The sequence below is a fragment of the Phascolarctos cinereus genome, unplaced genomic scaffold (assembly GCF_003287225.1).
Source record: "Phascolarctos cinereus isolate Bilbo 61053 unplaced genomic scaffold, phaCin_HiC Scaffold_1;HRSCAF=81, whole genome shotgun sequence".
NCBI classification, from domain to species: Eukaryota; Metazoa; Chordata; class Mammalia; order Diprotodontia; family Phascolarctidae; genus Phascolarctos; species Phascolarctos cinereus.
In genome coordinates, this window is record NW_027555514.1 from 16026787 (window position 1) to 16045395 (window position 18609).

Consider the following 18609-nt stretch of genomic DNA (forward strand, 5'->3'; position numbering starts at 1 on the left):
AGAGGGGGATTTGAACCCAGGTCCTCTGACCTCAGAGCCATGGCCCTTTCCACTTTACCCAAAGGTGCTTGGCTTTATTTCAGAAGAAGTGTAAGAACCACTTACGTTGTAATATACGTGCTGCCCAGGCCAATGCAAGGCTTTCTTTCGGGAGTCAGAGGGAAAATCTAGGTTTTCATGTCGATACGGATTACCTGAAAATCCCAGGGGAAATAAAAAAAGAGACAATACTCAGGTGCCAATGTGGACAGAGGCTATTGTATTTTTAAGTCAGAAACAACCAGGTAGAATGGGGGAAATGATACCTGTTTGTAATGTGTTTGACAGACATGATCACATTTGGTACTCACAGCAGCCCTGTGAGGTAAGTGTTGTTATCCCCATTTTACACATGAGGAAACTGAGGCTGTTGGTAAAAGGCTTCTCAAACCTTAAAGAATTGTAGAAATGTCAGCTATGGTACAATGACTGTCAGAGAGAGAGAGGGAGAGAAAGAGAGAGAGAGAGAGAGAGAGAGAGAGAGAGAGAGAGAGAAGAGAGAGAGAGAGAGAGGAAGACAGAGAGAAAGAAAGAGGGCACAGTGACAATAGGAGTGATGGACCTTTATCTCATGACAGGTGAGATCAGTTCTATGATAAATCATGAGTCCAAAAGAAATAAAGTTGAAATGTCCTGCTCACTTCCTGACACAGAGGTGATGGAACTTAGAATACTGAAAGAGATTGAACATTTTTAGAGAAGGCCAATGTGACAATTTGGTCTGGGGGCTCCTGTGGTTATATATTGAAGACCTTATTTCTCAGGGTTTTTTATTTGCTCAATAAGATGATGGGGTATTGGGGGAACAGGTTAATAAAAATGCTTGTTAATTGAAAATATAATAATGATAAACTTTTTCTTTTTTACAAAAATACAGTTTTTGGCCTCATGGAATTTTGTAGTTACTTTTTTTTTTCCAGAGAAATTTTTATCCATTCTCCTTAAAAGATAAAAATGAATACCAAACATTCACTCTTTTAACTTATTTTTTTTTTTACAAAAATAAAGTTTTTGGCCTCATGGAATTTTATAGTTACTTTTTTCCCTAAGAAACTTTTATCTATTTTCCTTAAAAGATAAAGATAAATACCAAATACCAAGTGAATGCACTCTTTGTATTGATTACTCAAAGAGAATGGGGTGGGTGGGGAGTCTGTGAGACACTCTTTCTTATACTTCAGTTTTCTTTCCAGAAGGAATCAATTTCTCTCTTTCTTCATGCATCACTCTTATAAGCTTAGAATGAACCAGATCCTTGACCTTCCCCCCATTTTCATTCCTTCTAGAGACAAAACCAACTGCTTTGTCCTTCCCTAATGGAAATCTTCCCTAACTCCTTTAAAGCCTTTTGTGCCCTCCATGAGAGCTCTTTCTCTTGACATGATGTCTTCTCCAAAAGTTCCTTGGAACACGTCAAATGTCTCAATTGCAGATGTTAAAGCATCAAAAGAAAACTCCATTGATAATTAATTCTTTGTCCTAAAAATAAAGGCTATTCATGTTTCAGGCGGCACAAACACCACACTTGTACTGAATATAGTGGTGATAGCAAGATTGGAGGCCAACTTTGAGAGCATGGCTGTTGATTTCATACTTCCTCTTCTGTTTATTCAAGTCACAGAGAAGACTTAGTCTCATTATTTTGAAGTCAATTCCCCTACCTCTTGAGCCCTGCGGTAGCGAGTATATAGCAAACACTCAATAGACGTTTGATGAGAGAAATGCCTCCTAGAACTTGGAAGAGAGGTTAGGGCTGGTCATGTCAATGTGAGATAGAGTTTTGAAAGTGGTCCATGTGAAGATGACAATTAGAACAAGGAGAATGTGAAAAATGCAGGGCTAAGCCTTGTGGAATAACCAAAGTTCAGGGACAGGTAGAAGACAAAGGAGTCTGATTTGCAGAGGATGAGGATAGTATGATCACAAGATCAAAGGTTTACAGCCAGCCTTAGAGGGCTCTAGTCCAAATCCCTGAATTTTACAGATGAATTTTACAGAGAAGTTAGGTGATTTAGTGTTTGTTTGGTTTTTGCTTTTTTGGTGAGGCAATTGGGGTTAAGTGACTTGCCCAGAGTCACACAGCTTGTAAGTGTCAAGTGTCTGAGGCTACATTTGAACTCAGGTCCTCCTGACTCCAAGGCTGGAGCTCTATCCACTGCACCACCCAGCTGCCCCAAAGTTAGGTGATTTACTGAAGCTCTCAGGTTATAAGTGACCGAGATAAGTATTTGAGACCAGATAATTTAACTCCAACTCCAGGGCTTTTTCTCTATGGCAGGAGAGGTTTTAAAGAGGAAATGATGAACAGAAAAGTCAAGGAGAATGACGACTAAGAAAAGACCATGTTGCTCCTAATTTGGTGATTAGGAGGTCAATGGTACCTTTTGATAGGATGCATCTGAGGAGCAGGCAGAATGGGCAGCTGTGGGGAGATGGGTCAGGCAGCACTGGACAGTGCCTAAAGGACAGGCTGTAGGGAACCACTGAGTCAAGGAGAGTCTGAAAGCACCCCTAGATCACTGACAGGGGCCAGATAGGAGGGGCGAGAGGCAGCCTGGTGAAGTGGAGAAAGAGCTAGTCTTGGAGCCAATATGATTCAGGTTCAGGTTAAGTCCTGCCTCTGGTACATCCTGGCTTTGTGGTCCTGGAAAGTTTCTTAAGCAGGATCCTCTCTGTACTTTATCTAGACAACAGGGCAGGTGCTAATCTGCATTGGTAGAGGAAGCTTCCACCATGAGAGCTTCCACTATACAGATAGTGGGGAGGGGTCTGGAGTACGTTGGGATCAGGCTGGTCCACAGAGAGTGGCAAGAACAGCACGTGGAAAGACTGAGGAGAACGTCACCTGCCAGGTAGCCTATGTTTCCTTTATTAAGCATGCCACCTTCTTGGAGCCTCTTGTCACACCAGAAAGATGACATGTAAAAGATGTACAAAAGAAATTTTTAAAAATCCATGTTGTAAAAGGGGTTCTGGGTCAGGCCCAGTGAATGTTTGGAGCAGACAGCCTTTGGAGGTCCCTTCTAACTCTGAGATTCTGGGATTCTGTGACAGTCTTGGCTTTGCCACTAAGTTTCTGTGTGATCTTAGCAAGTCACTTTCCTTCTCTGAACCTTAGCTTCCTTAGCTGCAAAATGTAGTGTTGTACTCAGTGATTTCTAAGGTCCTTTCCATGTATGACTGATTCCATGAGTCTATTTATTGGACAGCTAAGTCTGTCTTCAGCACCACAGAGAGCAGTTGGTGTGGTCTCTGCCCTCAAGGATGAGTGGGGTGGTGGTGGTGGGAGGAACATGCATGGAAGGATGAGAGCGTGAGGTCCATCCGAAATTCAAGATATGGCATTGGACAGAAATGCAAATGAGACAGTAAAGAGCACTTCCCCTAGAAACCAGCAGGGAAACCTCTGCAGAGAAAGTGGACTACACCCCAGGCTTTATACCTCAGAGTGGCTCAGGTGTTTGGAAGGAGCCAAGGTGAGCCATTGAACTCAAGACGTATGACTCACAGAAAGGGTCCTGCTCTGACGACACACCACAGCCAGGCTTTTCGGGATATAAACCAACTCATAGGACAAGAGAGTCCATGGGCATCTTGTTGAATCTTTCAAGGATCAGCAATTTTGTCTGCATGTATCCTCCCTGTCCCAACCCAGATGCTGACTCCACTTAGATCTAGATGAATTTTTGCTGAAGCTAGTGATGAGGCTCCCTGGGTTTAGCTAGCCTCATCCTCAGACAAGATCTTGAGGAGCAACCTGGTATAGTGGAGAGGGGCAGGACCTGGAGTCAGAAAGATATGGGTTCAAATCTTGCCTCAGGCATTTACTGCTATGTGACCTGGTGTAAATCATTTTTCTGGCCTTAATTTTCCTCATCTGAATGATGAAGGGTTTGGATCAGTCTGAGGCTCCTTCTAGCTTTAGATGTGTGATGCTATGTGACCTTGCATGTGTCAATTCCCCACTCTGGGACTCAGTTTTATAATAAAAATAAAAATAATAATAGCATTTATATAATATTTTAAGGTTTGCAAATCACTTTACACATAATATCTCATTTTTATCCTCACAACAAGCCTGGGAGGGAGGTGCTATTATTATCCCCATTTTTCAAATGAGTGAACTGAGGCAGACAGAAATTGAGTGCCTAGGGTCATTCAACTAGTTAGTATCTGAGGCTGGATTTTGAACTCAGGTCTTGCTGACTCCAGGTCCAGTATTCTATCTACTGCTCCACTTAGCTGCCTCATTTGTAAAAGGAGGTTGAACTTGCTGGTTTCTGAGGTCCCTTCCAGGTCCAGAACTATGATGAAGTCATTTAGCATCTCAGAGTCTCAGTTTACTCATGTATAAAATAAAGGCTTTAGACCGAATGGCCTCTGGGGTCTCTTCCAGCATTAGATCTGGGATCCTTTGAAAATGGGCCACAGGCTCTCAAAGCTGCTCACATACTTGATGCCTTTCTAGTCTGGTCTAGGACCTAGCAGAAGCTGCATCCTGCTGGCATGATCCTTGGCAGCCCAGGTCCAGGACCACACCATGAAGAACCATGGGAGTGGAGGGATGGGCTTCTGATCCAAGTGACGGGACAGGGAGGACTGGGGCCAGCTCAGCCCATGTTGATCTGTACGTGCTACCGAGTTCCCTTCTTTCAATGTTGATTCAACACAAAAAAAACAACAAACCCCAGACTGAAGCAAAGACCATGACCAACTTTCTGAAATCGCATGATGCTTTTTTTACCTTTTGTTTTCTTCAGAACGGTTGTTTTGTAAGGCGCCGTGGGCATGGTAGAAGGAAAAGGCTGCTGGACACTTGTAGCAAGGCTGGTGTTCACGTCCTTTGGGGAGGTGAAGCTTGGGAACATGGCGCACCGAGAGATGTGGGTCTGATAGGGGTGTCCAACTGGAAACCCCATGCACAGTGGCCTTAGGGTTAGTTTCAGCAAAAAGAGGAGGGGGGGAATCAAAACAGAATGGAAATGAGTACATTGATGGCATTAAGCCCGCTGCTGCCCTTGAATGGTCTGGCCTTCCAAGATATGTGTTCTGATAACTTCAGCATAAATTAAAGAAACATCGTTTGTCCTTGAACTGGGCTGTGTTCGCTAGTAGAACCCATTCGGTTCAACACAATTCAACAAACATTGATGAAGCCCGAGGACAAAGACAAGAAAGGGAGCAGGGGCAATGCCTGTCCTCAAGGAGCTTACATTTGCCTGTGGTGTTGGGGGAGAGATTTACAACAGATACACAGGTAAGTAAATCTAGTATCTACACAGAGTAACTCAAGGCTACCTCGAGGGAGAAAGCATTAACAACTGGGGAGAGAGGAGACAAATCTCAAGGCAAAAACTGCCTTGTTTTATTTAACAAGAATGCTGTAGATTTGGGGCTGCAACCACACGGGCAGTGGTACAGGAGAAGACAATGAAATGGTAACCCTGGGGGATGTGGCCACACTTTTTTTTTCTTTTGAGAAATGACAATCATTAGTTGAAATAGAAGTAAAAGGAAGAAAGGCCTTTGTTCCAGCAGCCTCAACATTTTCCCTAGCCTTGCCTCTGGCTGTGGGCAAGGCTGGCTACAGAAGAAAATGGAGGCCATTTGCTGTGAGCCTCCTCAGGGGCCCTCTGCCCCTCTCTCCTCCTGCACCTCCCACGATGAGGTGGCCTTACCCCTGACCAAAGCCAACCCCTCCACCTGCTCAAGCCATCCCATTCCTCCTGTCTCCTCCAGCAGACCAATCCCTCTGTCATCCCCCAAATTTTCACTCATTTTCCATCTCTCCCTCTGTACTGGCTCGTTTCTTCCTGCCTACAAAGATGTTCAATGTCTCTTCTGCCCTGAAAAAACCCTCTCTTGATCCTTCCATCCCCACCAACCAACAATATATATCTCTTTTGCTGTTTGTAGCTAAACTCCTTGAAAAGGGGTCTACAATCCATGCCTCTACTTCCTCTCCTCTCACTCTCTTCTTAACCCTTTACAGTCTGGCCTCTGATCTCATCCTTCCACTGAAACTGCTCTCTCCAAAGTTACCGCTAATCTGGTAATTGTCAGATCCAGTGGCCTTTGCTCAGTGCTCATTCTCCTTGACTTCTCTGCACTCTTGGGCACTGACGATCCCCTTCTCCTCCTTCAAAATCTCTTCTCTCTAGGTCTTTAGGACACCCCTCCACACTGGCTCTCCTCTTCCCTCTCTGACCACTCCTTCTCTGTCTCCTTTGCCAGATCGTCCTCCAGATCCTTTTCTCTAGCCACAGATGTCCCTCAGGGCTCTGTCCTGGACCCTCTGCTCTCCTTCTGTACTACTTCACTTGGTGACCTCCTCAGCTCCCATGGAGTTAATTGCCATCTCTTGCTGATAACTCAAATCCTGTCCTAACCTTTCTGCTAACCTCTAATCTCACATCTCCAACTGCTTTTCAGACATTGTAAGCTGGATGTCCAGTAGAACCTTAAACTCAATGTGTCCAAAACAGAACTCATTGTCTTTCCCCTAAATGCTCCCTGTCTCCTGCCTTCACTGTTACTGTAGAGGGCACCACTATCCTCCCAGTCCCTAATGGTCACAACCTGGGAGTCGTGTCGGACTCCTCACTATCTGTCACCCCCATGTCCAAGCTATTGCTAAGGCCTATTATTTCTACCTTGGCAGCATCTCTCGAATATGCCTCTTTCTCAGTTCTGACACTGTCACCCCTCTGGTGTAGGCTCTCGTCACCTCCCATCTGGACCATTGCATAGCCAGCTTGGGGGGGCAGTCTGTCCATCTCAAGTTTCTCTCCACTCCAGACCATCCTCTATTTATCTACCCATGTGATATTTCTAAAGTGTTGGTCCGATTTTGTCACCACCCCTACTCAGTAAACTCCTGTTTATTCACCTGAGGATCAAACAGAAATGCTCTGTTTGGCATTCTAAATCCTTCCCAACCTGATGCCCTCCTCTCTTTCCAGTCTCTTACAAACTTACTCCCTGATGCATATTCTTTGATCCGGTGAGACTGGCCTCCTGGCTGTTCCATGAACAAGATACTTAAGCACTCCATCTTATGGAAATACTCAAAGCACTTTCTCTGGCTGTCCCCCATGCCTGGAACACCTTCCCTTTTCTACTCTGACTACTGACCTCTTTTGCTTCTTTTAAGTCCCAACTAAAATCTCACCTTCTACAGGAAGGCTTCCCTAGCCCCTCTTAATTCTAGGGCTTCCCTCCGTTAATTATTTCCTATTTATCCTGTATATAATTTGCTCTTTGTTTGCATGTTGTGTCCATCACTAGATTGTAAACTCCTTGAGGGCAGGTACTGTCTTTTGCCTCACTTTCTATCCCCCATACTTAGCAAGGTGCCTAGTACACAGTAGGCACCCAATGCAAGTTGACTGATTGGGAATGAAGTGAAACCCACTGGCTCCCACGGCACCCACTCGCTAGCCCTAGCGTTAGTGTGCCCTGCGAGCTGCTCAGAGATATTGCCATTCTAGTAAAGAGAAATTGGAAAAGCTTCTAGCAGAGAAACGCCCATGGAAGCTGTCAGGACTGTGTGCAGAATGCTGAAAAGTAGGGGCGTCTGTCTGAGAAAAACAGCCCAATTTCTCCATGTTGATGCTCTTCACTCTGCTAATTGCAGATAAGAAGAAGCTGGAAAATACTATGATTGGCTGCTCAAAATGATTTTTTTTTAACCCTGCAGACCTTAATTTTAAGGCTCTTTAAAATATGCACTGACTGTGTCAAAATGCACTTTACAAAAAAGGAAAAATTCAATTTTCATTTGCCATTGGTTGGGCACTTAATGGGAGGAAAATCACTTAGAGTGTTAGATAAAGGCTTTCTTAAAAACAGAGGCCCCCCCTTCCCCCTCTCCATGCACATGAGTGCCCCTCCTCCAGGGCAGGGGCTGCCTAGTAAGTCACCCAATGTCCTGGATTCGGCGTGGGCAGGAGAATACTCACTCTGCTGCAGTATGGAGTGGTTTAGGAAGCCTGGGAGAGAAAAAAAGGAAAACAGAACAAAATGACATTAAGGAAATGGGTTTAAAGCAGGGATTCTTAAGGCTATTTAAGAAAACGGATCTTCAAAACTCAAAAAGCAAAGACCAGACAATGCAAGTCGAGTAGAGTCTGTTTGCCGGGGGCTCGGGGCTCACACGCTAGGCTTTGCCTGCCCTCCCTTCTCCTGTCTTCTATTCTAAATGGTCAGCATCTCTAAAAGCAATCCGCAACCCACCCTGAAAGGGCTTTGGCAGCTACCTTCAGGCTCTGAGAAAATCACGCTCTGGCTTCTGGCCATCTCTGGTCTTACTATCAGCCAGGGCTCATGCTGTGCTGGAGACTTGGAAATCCTGTGATAGCATGGGCCTGGCCCGGCTTCATGACCTCAAAAGAACCTATGTGAGCCTTTGCCCCACTGGACTGGAGCCATGAAGGCACCTACATCATCATGTGCTTTCCCTCATCTCTAGATGATGCAATTAACATTAGCAGGACATGCTGATCTGTGAGGTGCCTCCCCCAATCCTTCACTCCCCTTCCCCAGGCCCAACCAGTTCAGCCCAAAGTTGCCCCGGCCAAAGGTTCTGGAGCTTTGTTTATGTTCTAGGAAATCGGGCATGGTTAGAGACTCGGGACTGGCCCCTGGTAGGGATGGGTGTAGCTCTCATGTATAGAGGGCTTTATTTAAGGTTTGGAAATTTGATTGGCAAGACAGATGTGGGAGGTGGGCACTACAGACACGAACACACACACACACACACACAGAATTTCTTTAAAAAAAAAAAAGAAGATAAAACAAAATAAAACCCGCCTCCTAATTTTGACCTTAAAGGTTGTAGCAGGAAAGTTCTCATTGGACTTGGAGTCAGAATATTTGGATTCAAATCATAAGCTTGACCCCCTAATACCTTCATGAGCTTGGGCCAGTCACATAGCCAGTGACACCACCCCTTGGCTGTCTCTCCATCTCCTGACTCTTCCGGCTGGATGTCCCCTGTGCTTAGAACTCTGTCTCTCTCCTCTGCTTCACCTTCTGGCGCTTTCCCAGTCTCAGCTAAATTCCTACCTTCTGCAAGAAGACTTTCTCAGTCCTCCTTAATCTTACTGCCTTCTCTCTGAGACTACTCTTAATCTATTCTATATGTAGCTTATTGGACATAGTCTTTTGCATATTGACTTCCCCACTCAGGGGTGTGCTGGTATAAATATTTAACAACCAGCTCTCTGAAAAAAAAGTATGCATGCCATACTGTTAAGTTTAATCTCCACCACTTTCTTAAGCCTAGACAATGAAACAATAAATCAAGCTCTGATTTGTAGCTTTTTTTGTTTCTAATGCTCACACTGAAAATTTAACAATTGGTTCCCTGTTCCAGCTGGCTCCAGAATACCCTTGCCCTGGTTAGCTTGTGAGCTCCCTGAGGGCAGAAATGTAAAATGAGGGGAATCAGAGTCAATGACCTTCAAAGTCACTTCCATCTCTAAATCCACACGATCTTACGGCAGTCATTGCAGCGTCTTATTAAGATTAAATATGCTCTGGACCTGTGGTTTTGTGATGATAGGAAGCTACTGATGAGGAAAACCCTCCCTCAGAATATAATGAGAAACGTTCTGTAACTTATTATTTTAGAGTAGCCTGGAGTAGTAACAGGTTAAGTGATTTGCTCAGGGTGATGTAGCCAGGACACCTCAATGGTAGGACTTGAACCCTGGTCTTTCTGACCTCACTGAGGCTAGCTCACTATCCAGTGTGCCACATTGCCTCTCAAGGTTCAATACATGTTCTCTAAAAGCGGAAGAAATGCACCAGAATTTAGATGTAAATTTAGATGTAATTTTTAAGATGTAAATAATTTAGATTGTATTTAGAATTTAGATGTAAATAATACTGACATTCACATTGCAATTTAACATGTGTAAAGTGCTTTAATACATGTTAACACTGAGCTTCTCCCAAGGTCATTACTACAGGACTTGTTTTTTCCTATTTTACAGATCAAGAAACTGAGGACCAGAGACTTGTCATTGGTCACACAGATACTAAGTGTTCAAAGGTGGGTTCTGAATCCAGGTGTCTCTCACTAAACCATAGAGCTTCTCTGTAAAGCATCTTCCATTTATAAATGAACTATGTTCTCATCCTGTTGCGCATTCAAATGAGGAGTTTATCTAGGCCCTGTTGGTTTTCTATTCCATCTGTGACTTGGATGTAGGGAGCTCCCAGGAAGAAAACTCCCTGTAGCTATGTTACTATCCAAGAAAATCTCTTTGAAATACTTGGGCAAGGCTGGCAAATCAAATCGAAAATAAATTGGATGCCATCAGTTGGCTAAATACCCAAAGCACACAGCAAACTCCCTGAATGATGGACTGCAGCCCACAGAGGCTCAGACAGCCCATTTCCTGAACCTAAACCAGCTCATCAATTTTCCTGTCCTGCTGTGAGATTATACATCTGCTTTGCAAGGACCAGATTCAGGCATCCCAATATCTCTGAAAAAGGTAGCAGGACCAGTTGTCCATTGCATGTGCTTCTAGTGCCCTCCAGTGGCTGATCTTGATATTGACATTTCAATTTCTCAAAATATTTATTAAAGATGTTTAGAATAAAAAATAAATGGACACTTTACCCTAGAACTTTAGAATATTCAAGTTGGAAGGGCCTCAGGCCAACTCAGGGCAATTCTATATTTAAAAGATGTGCACGGGCTAACACATTCGTTTTGAAAGAAGGTAGAAGGCAAGGTGTGTATCTCTAAGTACTCATGCATTTAAAGCTACGAAAGCTTAAACCCACACTAAGATTTTTGAGACACCCTGCACATGAAAAGTGAATAATAAAAAATGATACTATTTATTTGCCAGTGTGGAGCAGCAACCTATGGAATTTGCTAAACCCATGAAATCACAATTTAGCTAAACCTCTCCCCTCAAAAAAGGAACCCCATAATAATTTTATTTCTATTTCTGTGCTCAGTCAAGTCTTCCTTTAAGTATGGTGAGCTTTTCTCCCTAATTAACAACAAAATCATTTACTTTTATTTGGAATATGCATATGGCATGCCACATACACCCTAAATGGTTGTGTATGAAAATAGAAAACAGTATCTATAAGAGAAGGCTAAAAGAAGCCAGAATATTTGGGCTGCATAAGGAAAGGCTGAGAGACCTATTTCTCAAAGGAGGGCAGGGACTGCTGCTGGGGGCTTTTAATATAAAATGAAACAGCTGGTTAGTAAGCATTTATAAAGTGCTCACTATCTGCTTTTGATCCCTGAGATAATCATACTGTGGCTTCTAACCATCCCTGGCTTGTTGATATTCGCCAGGGCTCATACTGTGCTGGGACTTGGAAGTCCTGGGACATCTTGGGTCTAAGGCCACCTCAAGACCTTAAATTAGGAGCCTCTCTGAGCAGGCACTTCTGTATTATGCTATATGCTAGAGATACAAAGAAAGGAGAAAACACTGTCCTTGCCCTCAGGGAGCTTACAGTCTAATTGGAGAGACAACTCATGAATAACTGGGATCATATAAGATATGCAGAGGATAAATTAGAGGCTCCTAGGTCAGACACAGGGAATGGCTTTCTACCAGCAGGACTCACAATATATTGGAATTATTGCTTGTTTGCGCCACAAATCAGTCTTCTGTCTGAGATGGACTCAATGGGAGTCTACTAAAGGTATGGAGCAGGTGGAGAATCATAGCAGACAGGAATTGGAAGGTGATGAAGTTGTCTCCTGCACCCTCAGGTCTCATGAGAAGAGATGATGGAACAAGGCCTAGAACCTAGATCCCCTGACCCCCACTTTGGATCTCTGGTTCCTGTACCAGAGCTGAGCCAGGACAAAAGCCCTCTGAGCAGCAATCCAAGCTCCCCCCACGCCACTCCCAAGCTATTTTCTGATGACTATAAATGATTCTGCCCTTATTCACTTTCTTCTTATTGGCTCTTTTACAAATTTTCCCTTTTTCAGTCATCACTTTTTGGCGTCCTAGAAGAACATGAAACATTTGTGCTGCACAGTGATTCCCCCTCCCCAAGGTCAGGGGATTTCATAGTCGACTGAAACTTACAAGGAGTCATTATCATAAAGATCACTCTTTTTGTTTTGCGTCAGGTGATAGAACTGTCGGATAGGAACGCCTCTGAAAAGAAGGAGAAAGATTTGCTCAGTTCTAGAGTCCAACCCACAAAGAGCCCTGTTCTTAGTCCTCGGAGAAGAAGAAAGTTATCCAGACTTCCCCCAAACTCACAAAATGTTAATTTCAATTCAACCCACGTTAAGCACCTAGTATGTGCCGGGCACTGTGTCTGAAGATTCAAAGACAAGAGTTCTTGCCCTCAAGGAAGTTACATTCTACTGGGGGTATATGCCATGAAGAAGAAGGTTTCTGGAAACTGGAGAGAAGATATATCATTTTAGAGCAGGGGATGGTATCTGGAAAGTACAAATAATTATCTGTACTTTGTCTATTCTAGCTTTTACATTTTCTCTGAGAATCTACATTTGCAGGATAAAAGCTAAAGATAAATTATTTTAGATTGTGCTTACATCCTTTCATTTCCAAATGTACAAATGAATTGTTTTTAAAAGCAATGATTTTTTTATTGTTATTTCCCCCCCCAGCAATTTGGCAACTTGGCACCTAAGCTCACAAAAATCATAGGGTCATAGGTCTAAAGATGGAAGGGATGTTGGAGGTTTTATCTTGTCTAACCCTTCATTTTGACAGATGAAGAAACTAAGGCCCAGAGAAGGTTCAGTGACTTGCCCAAGGAAGTAAGTAGTAGAACTACCACTTGAACCAAGGTCTTTTGCCCTCCAAATCCAAAGCTCTTTCCACGTGCCTCACAGCCTAACAATGGACTTGAACAGGATTTCCAGAGCAGCGGAGAGTAGAGCATCAGTCACACCTCCATTGTTGGCCCAGTGGCAAGGGGGACAAACTCCTAATGGCCCGCAAGGGTCTCTTAGGCTTCTGGAGAGAGCAAGAGTTACCTGCCCTTGAGATCTGCTTCCATTCAACCCCTTCATGCCTTGTGAGATGTCCCCTTCCCCAGACGGCCCCACCCTCACAGTATGCCTGCCCCTCAGTGGACACTGGGAAGAAGCTGCCTTGGCCAGTACATGGTGTTGCAAAATCCACAGCCTTTCAAAAGTTGAGTGTCTGACCCAGTCACACAATAGTGTGTCTCAGAGGCAGGGCTTGAATCCAGGCCTTCTTGACACAAAGACAGACCCCTTTAACCAAATAGCTCTTTCTTCTCCCATCCCTCTTTTCTCTCCTTTTCTCATCTCTCTCTCTCTCTCTCTCTCTCTCTCTCTCTCTTCTCTCTCTCTCTCTCTCTCCCCCCCTCCTCCTCCTCTTCTTCTTCTTCTTCTTCTTCTTCTTCTTCTTCTTCTTCTTCTTCTTCTTCTTCTTCTTCTTCTTCTTCTTCTTCTTCTTCTTCTTCTTTTCTTCTTCTTCTTCTCTCTGTCTCTCTTGCCTCCTCCTCCTCATTGTTATGATCATCTTCTTCTCTTTCCCTCCCTCCCTCTCCCTTTTTCTCCTCCCCCCCTCTCTCTCTCCCTCCCTCCCTCCCTCTCTCTCTCTCTCTCTCTCTCTCTCTCTCTCTCTCTCTCTCTCTCTCTCTCTCTCTCTCTCTCTCTCCCCCTCCCCTTTGCACAAATGCAGTGTAAATCATTGGGAGTATCAATAGATTGATCCTCCCAGGAAATACAAACTCCTACTTCATGCTGTGCTGGGCAGACCGCCCACAAGGGACGTGCTGGTCCAGCCAAATGACCACTCCTGGAGGACCTGAAGAAGGGACAAGCCTGGGAACTAGGAGGAATGGGGGAAGCTTGTTTCGTAGGCATGGGCAGAGAAGGCAGGCTCATGCCCCCTCCTCTGAGAGGCTCAGGGAGGGAGTGGGTAGGCTGGGTTTAAAAGAGATACTTTGAGCCCAATCAAAGAAGTTATGTGCCTGCTCTGGTCTGTGGGAGACCAAAGTGCTGGAAATGACCCCAGCATGATGAGGTGGCAGAAAGCATGCCCCTGAACAGGAGTCAGAAGATCTGAGTTCAAATGATGGCGTTGACAGTTAACTCTTGTGACCATGGGCTACATGAGAAACAGGAAGGCACAGTAGAATAAACGTTAGGTTTGGAAGCAAAAAGCCTGGGTTTTGTTTCTTTGCCACCACTGAGCAGCCAACAAGAATTTATTAAGCACCCACCTACTATGTGTCCAGCACTGTGCTAGATTCTGGGGAAACTGAATCCCTATGAGAGAAGTGACTTTCCCAAGGTAAACAGTAAGTGTGATCATTGCAACGGATTGAATGTTGGTCTTCAGTCCTTAAGGGTGGAGACCATTCTCATGTCTGTGTTTGTGTGCCCAGCATCCAGTCCAGCACCTGGCATATCATAAGCACTTGGAAAATCTTAAGGCATTACATAAGTGTCACTGTCATCCCCTTCATCATCATCATCATCTTCTTCATCATTATCATTTTGTCTGGAATTGTAATGGATGTTTTCTACTTATACAGTGTGTCTTGTGTGTACAGTTGTTCACCCATTAGAACACGAGCTTCTCACAGAGGCCAAGTTCTTTTGCCTTTCTTTGTATGCCCAAGGCTTGGCACAGGGCCTGGCATGGTGTCGGCACTTAATGATTTCTATAATTGGCAAAGGTAGCTCCCAGTGAGGGAGCAGCTCCACCACAGGAGATTTGCTGCTGTTTGTACCGGAGAGTGTCAGGGAGTCACCTAGGGTCACTGAGAGCTGAAAAGACATGTCCAGGGTCTCCCAGCCAAGATGCGGCAGAGCTGGGGGCTGGACTGGGGGAGCTCGACAGATGTTTTCAAGTACTTGCAGGTATCTCTTGCATTGGAGGATGAGAAATGACTGTTTATATTGACTTGTTCTCTGTCCCAGGGAACAGAGCTAGGAGGAACGGGAGAATTCCTAACAATGATCCCAGAGGACAGAGCTAGGAGGAACAGGAGAATTCCTAACAATGATCCCAGAGGACAGAGCTAGGAGGAACAGGAGAATTCCTAACAATGATCCCAGTGGACACAGCTAGGAGGAACGGGAGAATTCCTAACAATGATCCCAGAGGACAGAGCTAGGAGGAACGGGAGAGTTCCTAACAATGATCCCAGAGGACAGAGCTAGGAGGAACGGGAGAGTTCCTAACAATGATCCCAGAGGACAGAGCTAGGAGGAACGGGAGAGTTCCTAACAATGATCCCAGAGGACAGAGCTAGGAGGAACGGGAGAGTTCCTAACAATGATCCCAGTGGACAGAGCTAGGAGGAATGGGAGAGTTCCTAACAATGATCCCAGTGGACAGAGCTAGGAGGAATGGGAGAATTCCTAGCAACGAGAGTTATCCAAGTGGAATGGGCTGCTGCCTCCGCAGGAAATGGGTTCTCTCTTCACCTTGGGTCTTTAACAAAGACTAGAGGCCTTGTTTCCCCCCAAACACCCAGTCTCTCCATCTCACCCAGGCTACAAGTGTGGGAGCTGCTCCCAGGGCTGATCCCACTCTGATTGGCCGAGGGCCTTTAACCTTCACCACCATTTCTGACCCGGCTGGTTTGCCCCTCTTTAGGCAACCTGGTAGATGTCCAGTCCAGGGGGCTTACACCATGTTAATGCCCAAGTTAGAGCAGACACCTGACTGATACAGCCTGCAGAAGCTCAGAGCTTCCCAGTTCAAGGGATTCACCAGCCCCAGCCTCCCTGGTAGCTGAGATGGTGACTGAATGCACCACTGAGCCTGGCTTAGAGAATCGTATTAATGTCAATAACAATCCTGCCATTTCTCTAATGCTTTGAAGTTCCCAAAGTACTGTGCACCCATTACCTCATCTGAGCATCACAATGAGGTAGCTATGAGAGGTATTATTATCACCACTTTACAAGATGGGGAAACCGAGGCTCAGAAAAGTCAAGGGAATTAATTGCCCTGTGGTGTCAGAGGCTGTCTTGAAGCCCAGCTTTTACTGGCTCCAGGTGCAGATCCCTCACTCTGCTCATACTTCATTCATCAGGTTCATTGTCAAGTGGACTAGAGGATCTCCGAGACCCCCACAGAGGTAGAATTTTTGAGGGGTGGAGGGTATCTCACAGGTTGCCTAATCTAATCATCATTTTACAGACTGAGGATTAGGGAAGTTAAGGTTAAATGACTTGCCCAAGGTCATGCTGGTCTCAAGTGACCAAAGCAGGATCTGATTTCACTCACAGTGCACAGAGCACCAGCCCTGGAGTCAGGAAGACTCACCTTCCTGAGTTCAAATCCAGCCTCAGACACTTACTAGCAGGTCACTTCACCCTGTTTGCCTCAGTTTTCTCATCTGTAAAATGAGCTAGAGAAGAAAAATAGCAAACACTCCTGTATTTTTGCCAGGAAAGCCCCAAATGGGGTTACAAAAACTAGTCAGGACTGAAAAAAGACTGAACAATAAGAAAACCTCTGACTAAAATGCAGCATTCAAAATTTCTACCAGACCCCAATGTCAGGGATTCCATGAAGAAAAAGAAACAAGGGTGATGAGCCAGACAGGATTGCCGTCAAGGGACCTGGATTTGACAACCAGCTCTGCTATTTACTACTCCAATCTGATCCAATGAGTATTGATTAAGCGCCTACTACATGTAAAGCACTGTACTACGAGCTGGGGTCCATCTACACACTGAAAAGCAGCCCCTGTGCTCAATGACCTTCCGCGTTGCCCCCTGTATGACTTTGGGCCAGGAGCTCTCCCTCTCTGGGCTTTGGTTTCCACGCGGGTGAAATGGAGGTGCTGGACCAGAGCCCTCAGAGATTCTTAATCTCTTTTCCCCTGGACCCCTCCCTCCAGCCGCCTGGTGAAGCTCACGTACCCTTTCTCGGAATTGTATTTTTTAGATTAAATTAATTGTTAATCTATTTTTAAATGGAAGGAGACGCGGGGTTTCAGGCAGAAAACAGGGACAACAGAGATGGACCTTGTTCCCCGCCAAGCTCACGCACGCCCCCTCCCCAGCCCCGCCAGCATCGCGGTCCCTTTCGAAGAAGCCCTGAAGACCTTCCCGACCCCCCCCCCCCCCGGGGCTTGACTTGACGCCACGCTGCTTCCTGGCTGCAAACAGTCTCTTCCCTAATTGCTTAGATGGAGGTTTATTTCTCTTAATTTAGTCAAATTGTACGAAAGCAATATTTTTCTAAAAGGGACCCAGATCGCGCAGACATCTCACCACCCGACGAGCAACAGTGTCACCTAGTGGCCGATGATCCCAATTACAAGCAGGAGCCCAGGAGCGCTTTTAAGGCTCAGCGATTCGGTCCTGAGGGTGTGGAGTAAGCCACAGACACTTAGAGGTCTTGGGCGCCTACGGGGTCATCTAGCCTCCCCACCCCCCATCTCCAACACACAGGCCCAGGAGTGACCCGCAGGGAGGCTGGAGGTGATTTGTGGTGTGCCTCTGTGTTACCTGCTGTCCAAGAATAGGGAAAGAGAGGCTCCACCGCGGCCTGGCGTGGGTGTGATCAGCGCTCAGCAAGGTTAGGGAGACTCGTAAGCTTCTCAGAAATAGGCGCTACCTATGTGAGCAATATTGCCAGCATAGCTGACTTCCATAGCAGGCTTTGTGAACGAACAGAGAGCCAGGCTCAGTCCGGAAGATCAGGGTTCAAATCCCACCTCTCTGTGACCCTGAACGAGCTGTTGAACCCCTTGGTGCCCTAGGGGACTCTTTAAGTCTGAAAAATGTCAGTTACAGATCTACGTTGGTGGCGGAAGTTCTCTCATCCTGACTTCCCTGAATGTAATCACTGGTACTAATATGTCTGCCTCTCTATCCATCCATTTATCCATCCACCTGTCTGCCTGTCTCTATCCCACTCTCTGTCCAGCCATCTATTAGCTATCTATCCTTCTTTCTGTCTGCCTGTCTCCATAGCAATAATAATAATAGCTAATATTTATATAGCACCTACTATGTGCCAGGCACTGTGCTAAGTGCTCTTCAATTATTATCTCATTTGATCCTCACAATAACCCTGGAATATAGGTACTATTATTATCATCCCCATTCAACAGAAGGGGAAACTGAGGTAAACAGGGGTGATTTCCCCAGGGTTACACAGCTGGTAAATGTCTGAGGTTTGATATGAACTCAGGTCTTTCTGACCCCAGGCCCAGCAGTCTATAGGTAGCACCACCTAGCTGCCCTCTGTCATCTATACATCTACCAATATCTACCAATCTGTCTATCATTTACATCTGTCTATCTACCAATCTATCTTCTGTCTGCATATGTATCTATGTGATGTATCTATCTATCCATCTCTCTCTCTCTCCCTCTCTCTTTCTCCCATACTTATCTCTTCTTTAGTAAGGGGAAGTACTACAGGAGGAAACACCCTCCCTTGATGCAGCTTGGCCATCTTCTCTGCAACTTCTAGCCTGAGAATTGCTTGGCACCTGGACAAGATAAGTGACCTACTTGATCACACAGCCAGAATATGTCAGAATAGGACTTGAACCCAGCTGTTCCTGGCTTCCAGGCTGGTTTCCTAT

General features: G+C 45.3%; 1 protein-coding gene across 1 annotated transcript in view; it reads right to left on the minus strand.

Moving 5' to 3' along the window:
• Nucleotides 1-18609, minus strand: part of SPMIP4 (sperm microtubule inner protein 4) — a 36019-nt gene that overhangs the window by 13276 nt on the left and 4134 nt on the right. The window contains exons 3-6 of the mRNA XM_020993201.1: nt 12123-12194; nt 8001-8030; nt 4784-4968; nt 106-194 (exon numbers count right to left, since the gene is read on the minus strand). Coding sequence (XP_020848860.1) covers nt 106-194; nt 4784-4968; nt 8001-8030; nt 12123-12194 — 376 coding nt within the window. The remainder of the gene's footprint in view (nt 1-105; nt 195-4783; nt 4969-8000; nt 8031-12122; nt 12195-18609) is intronic.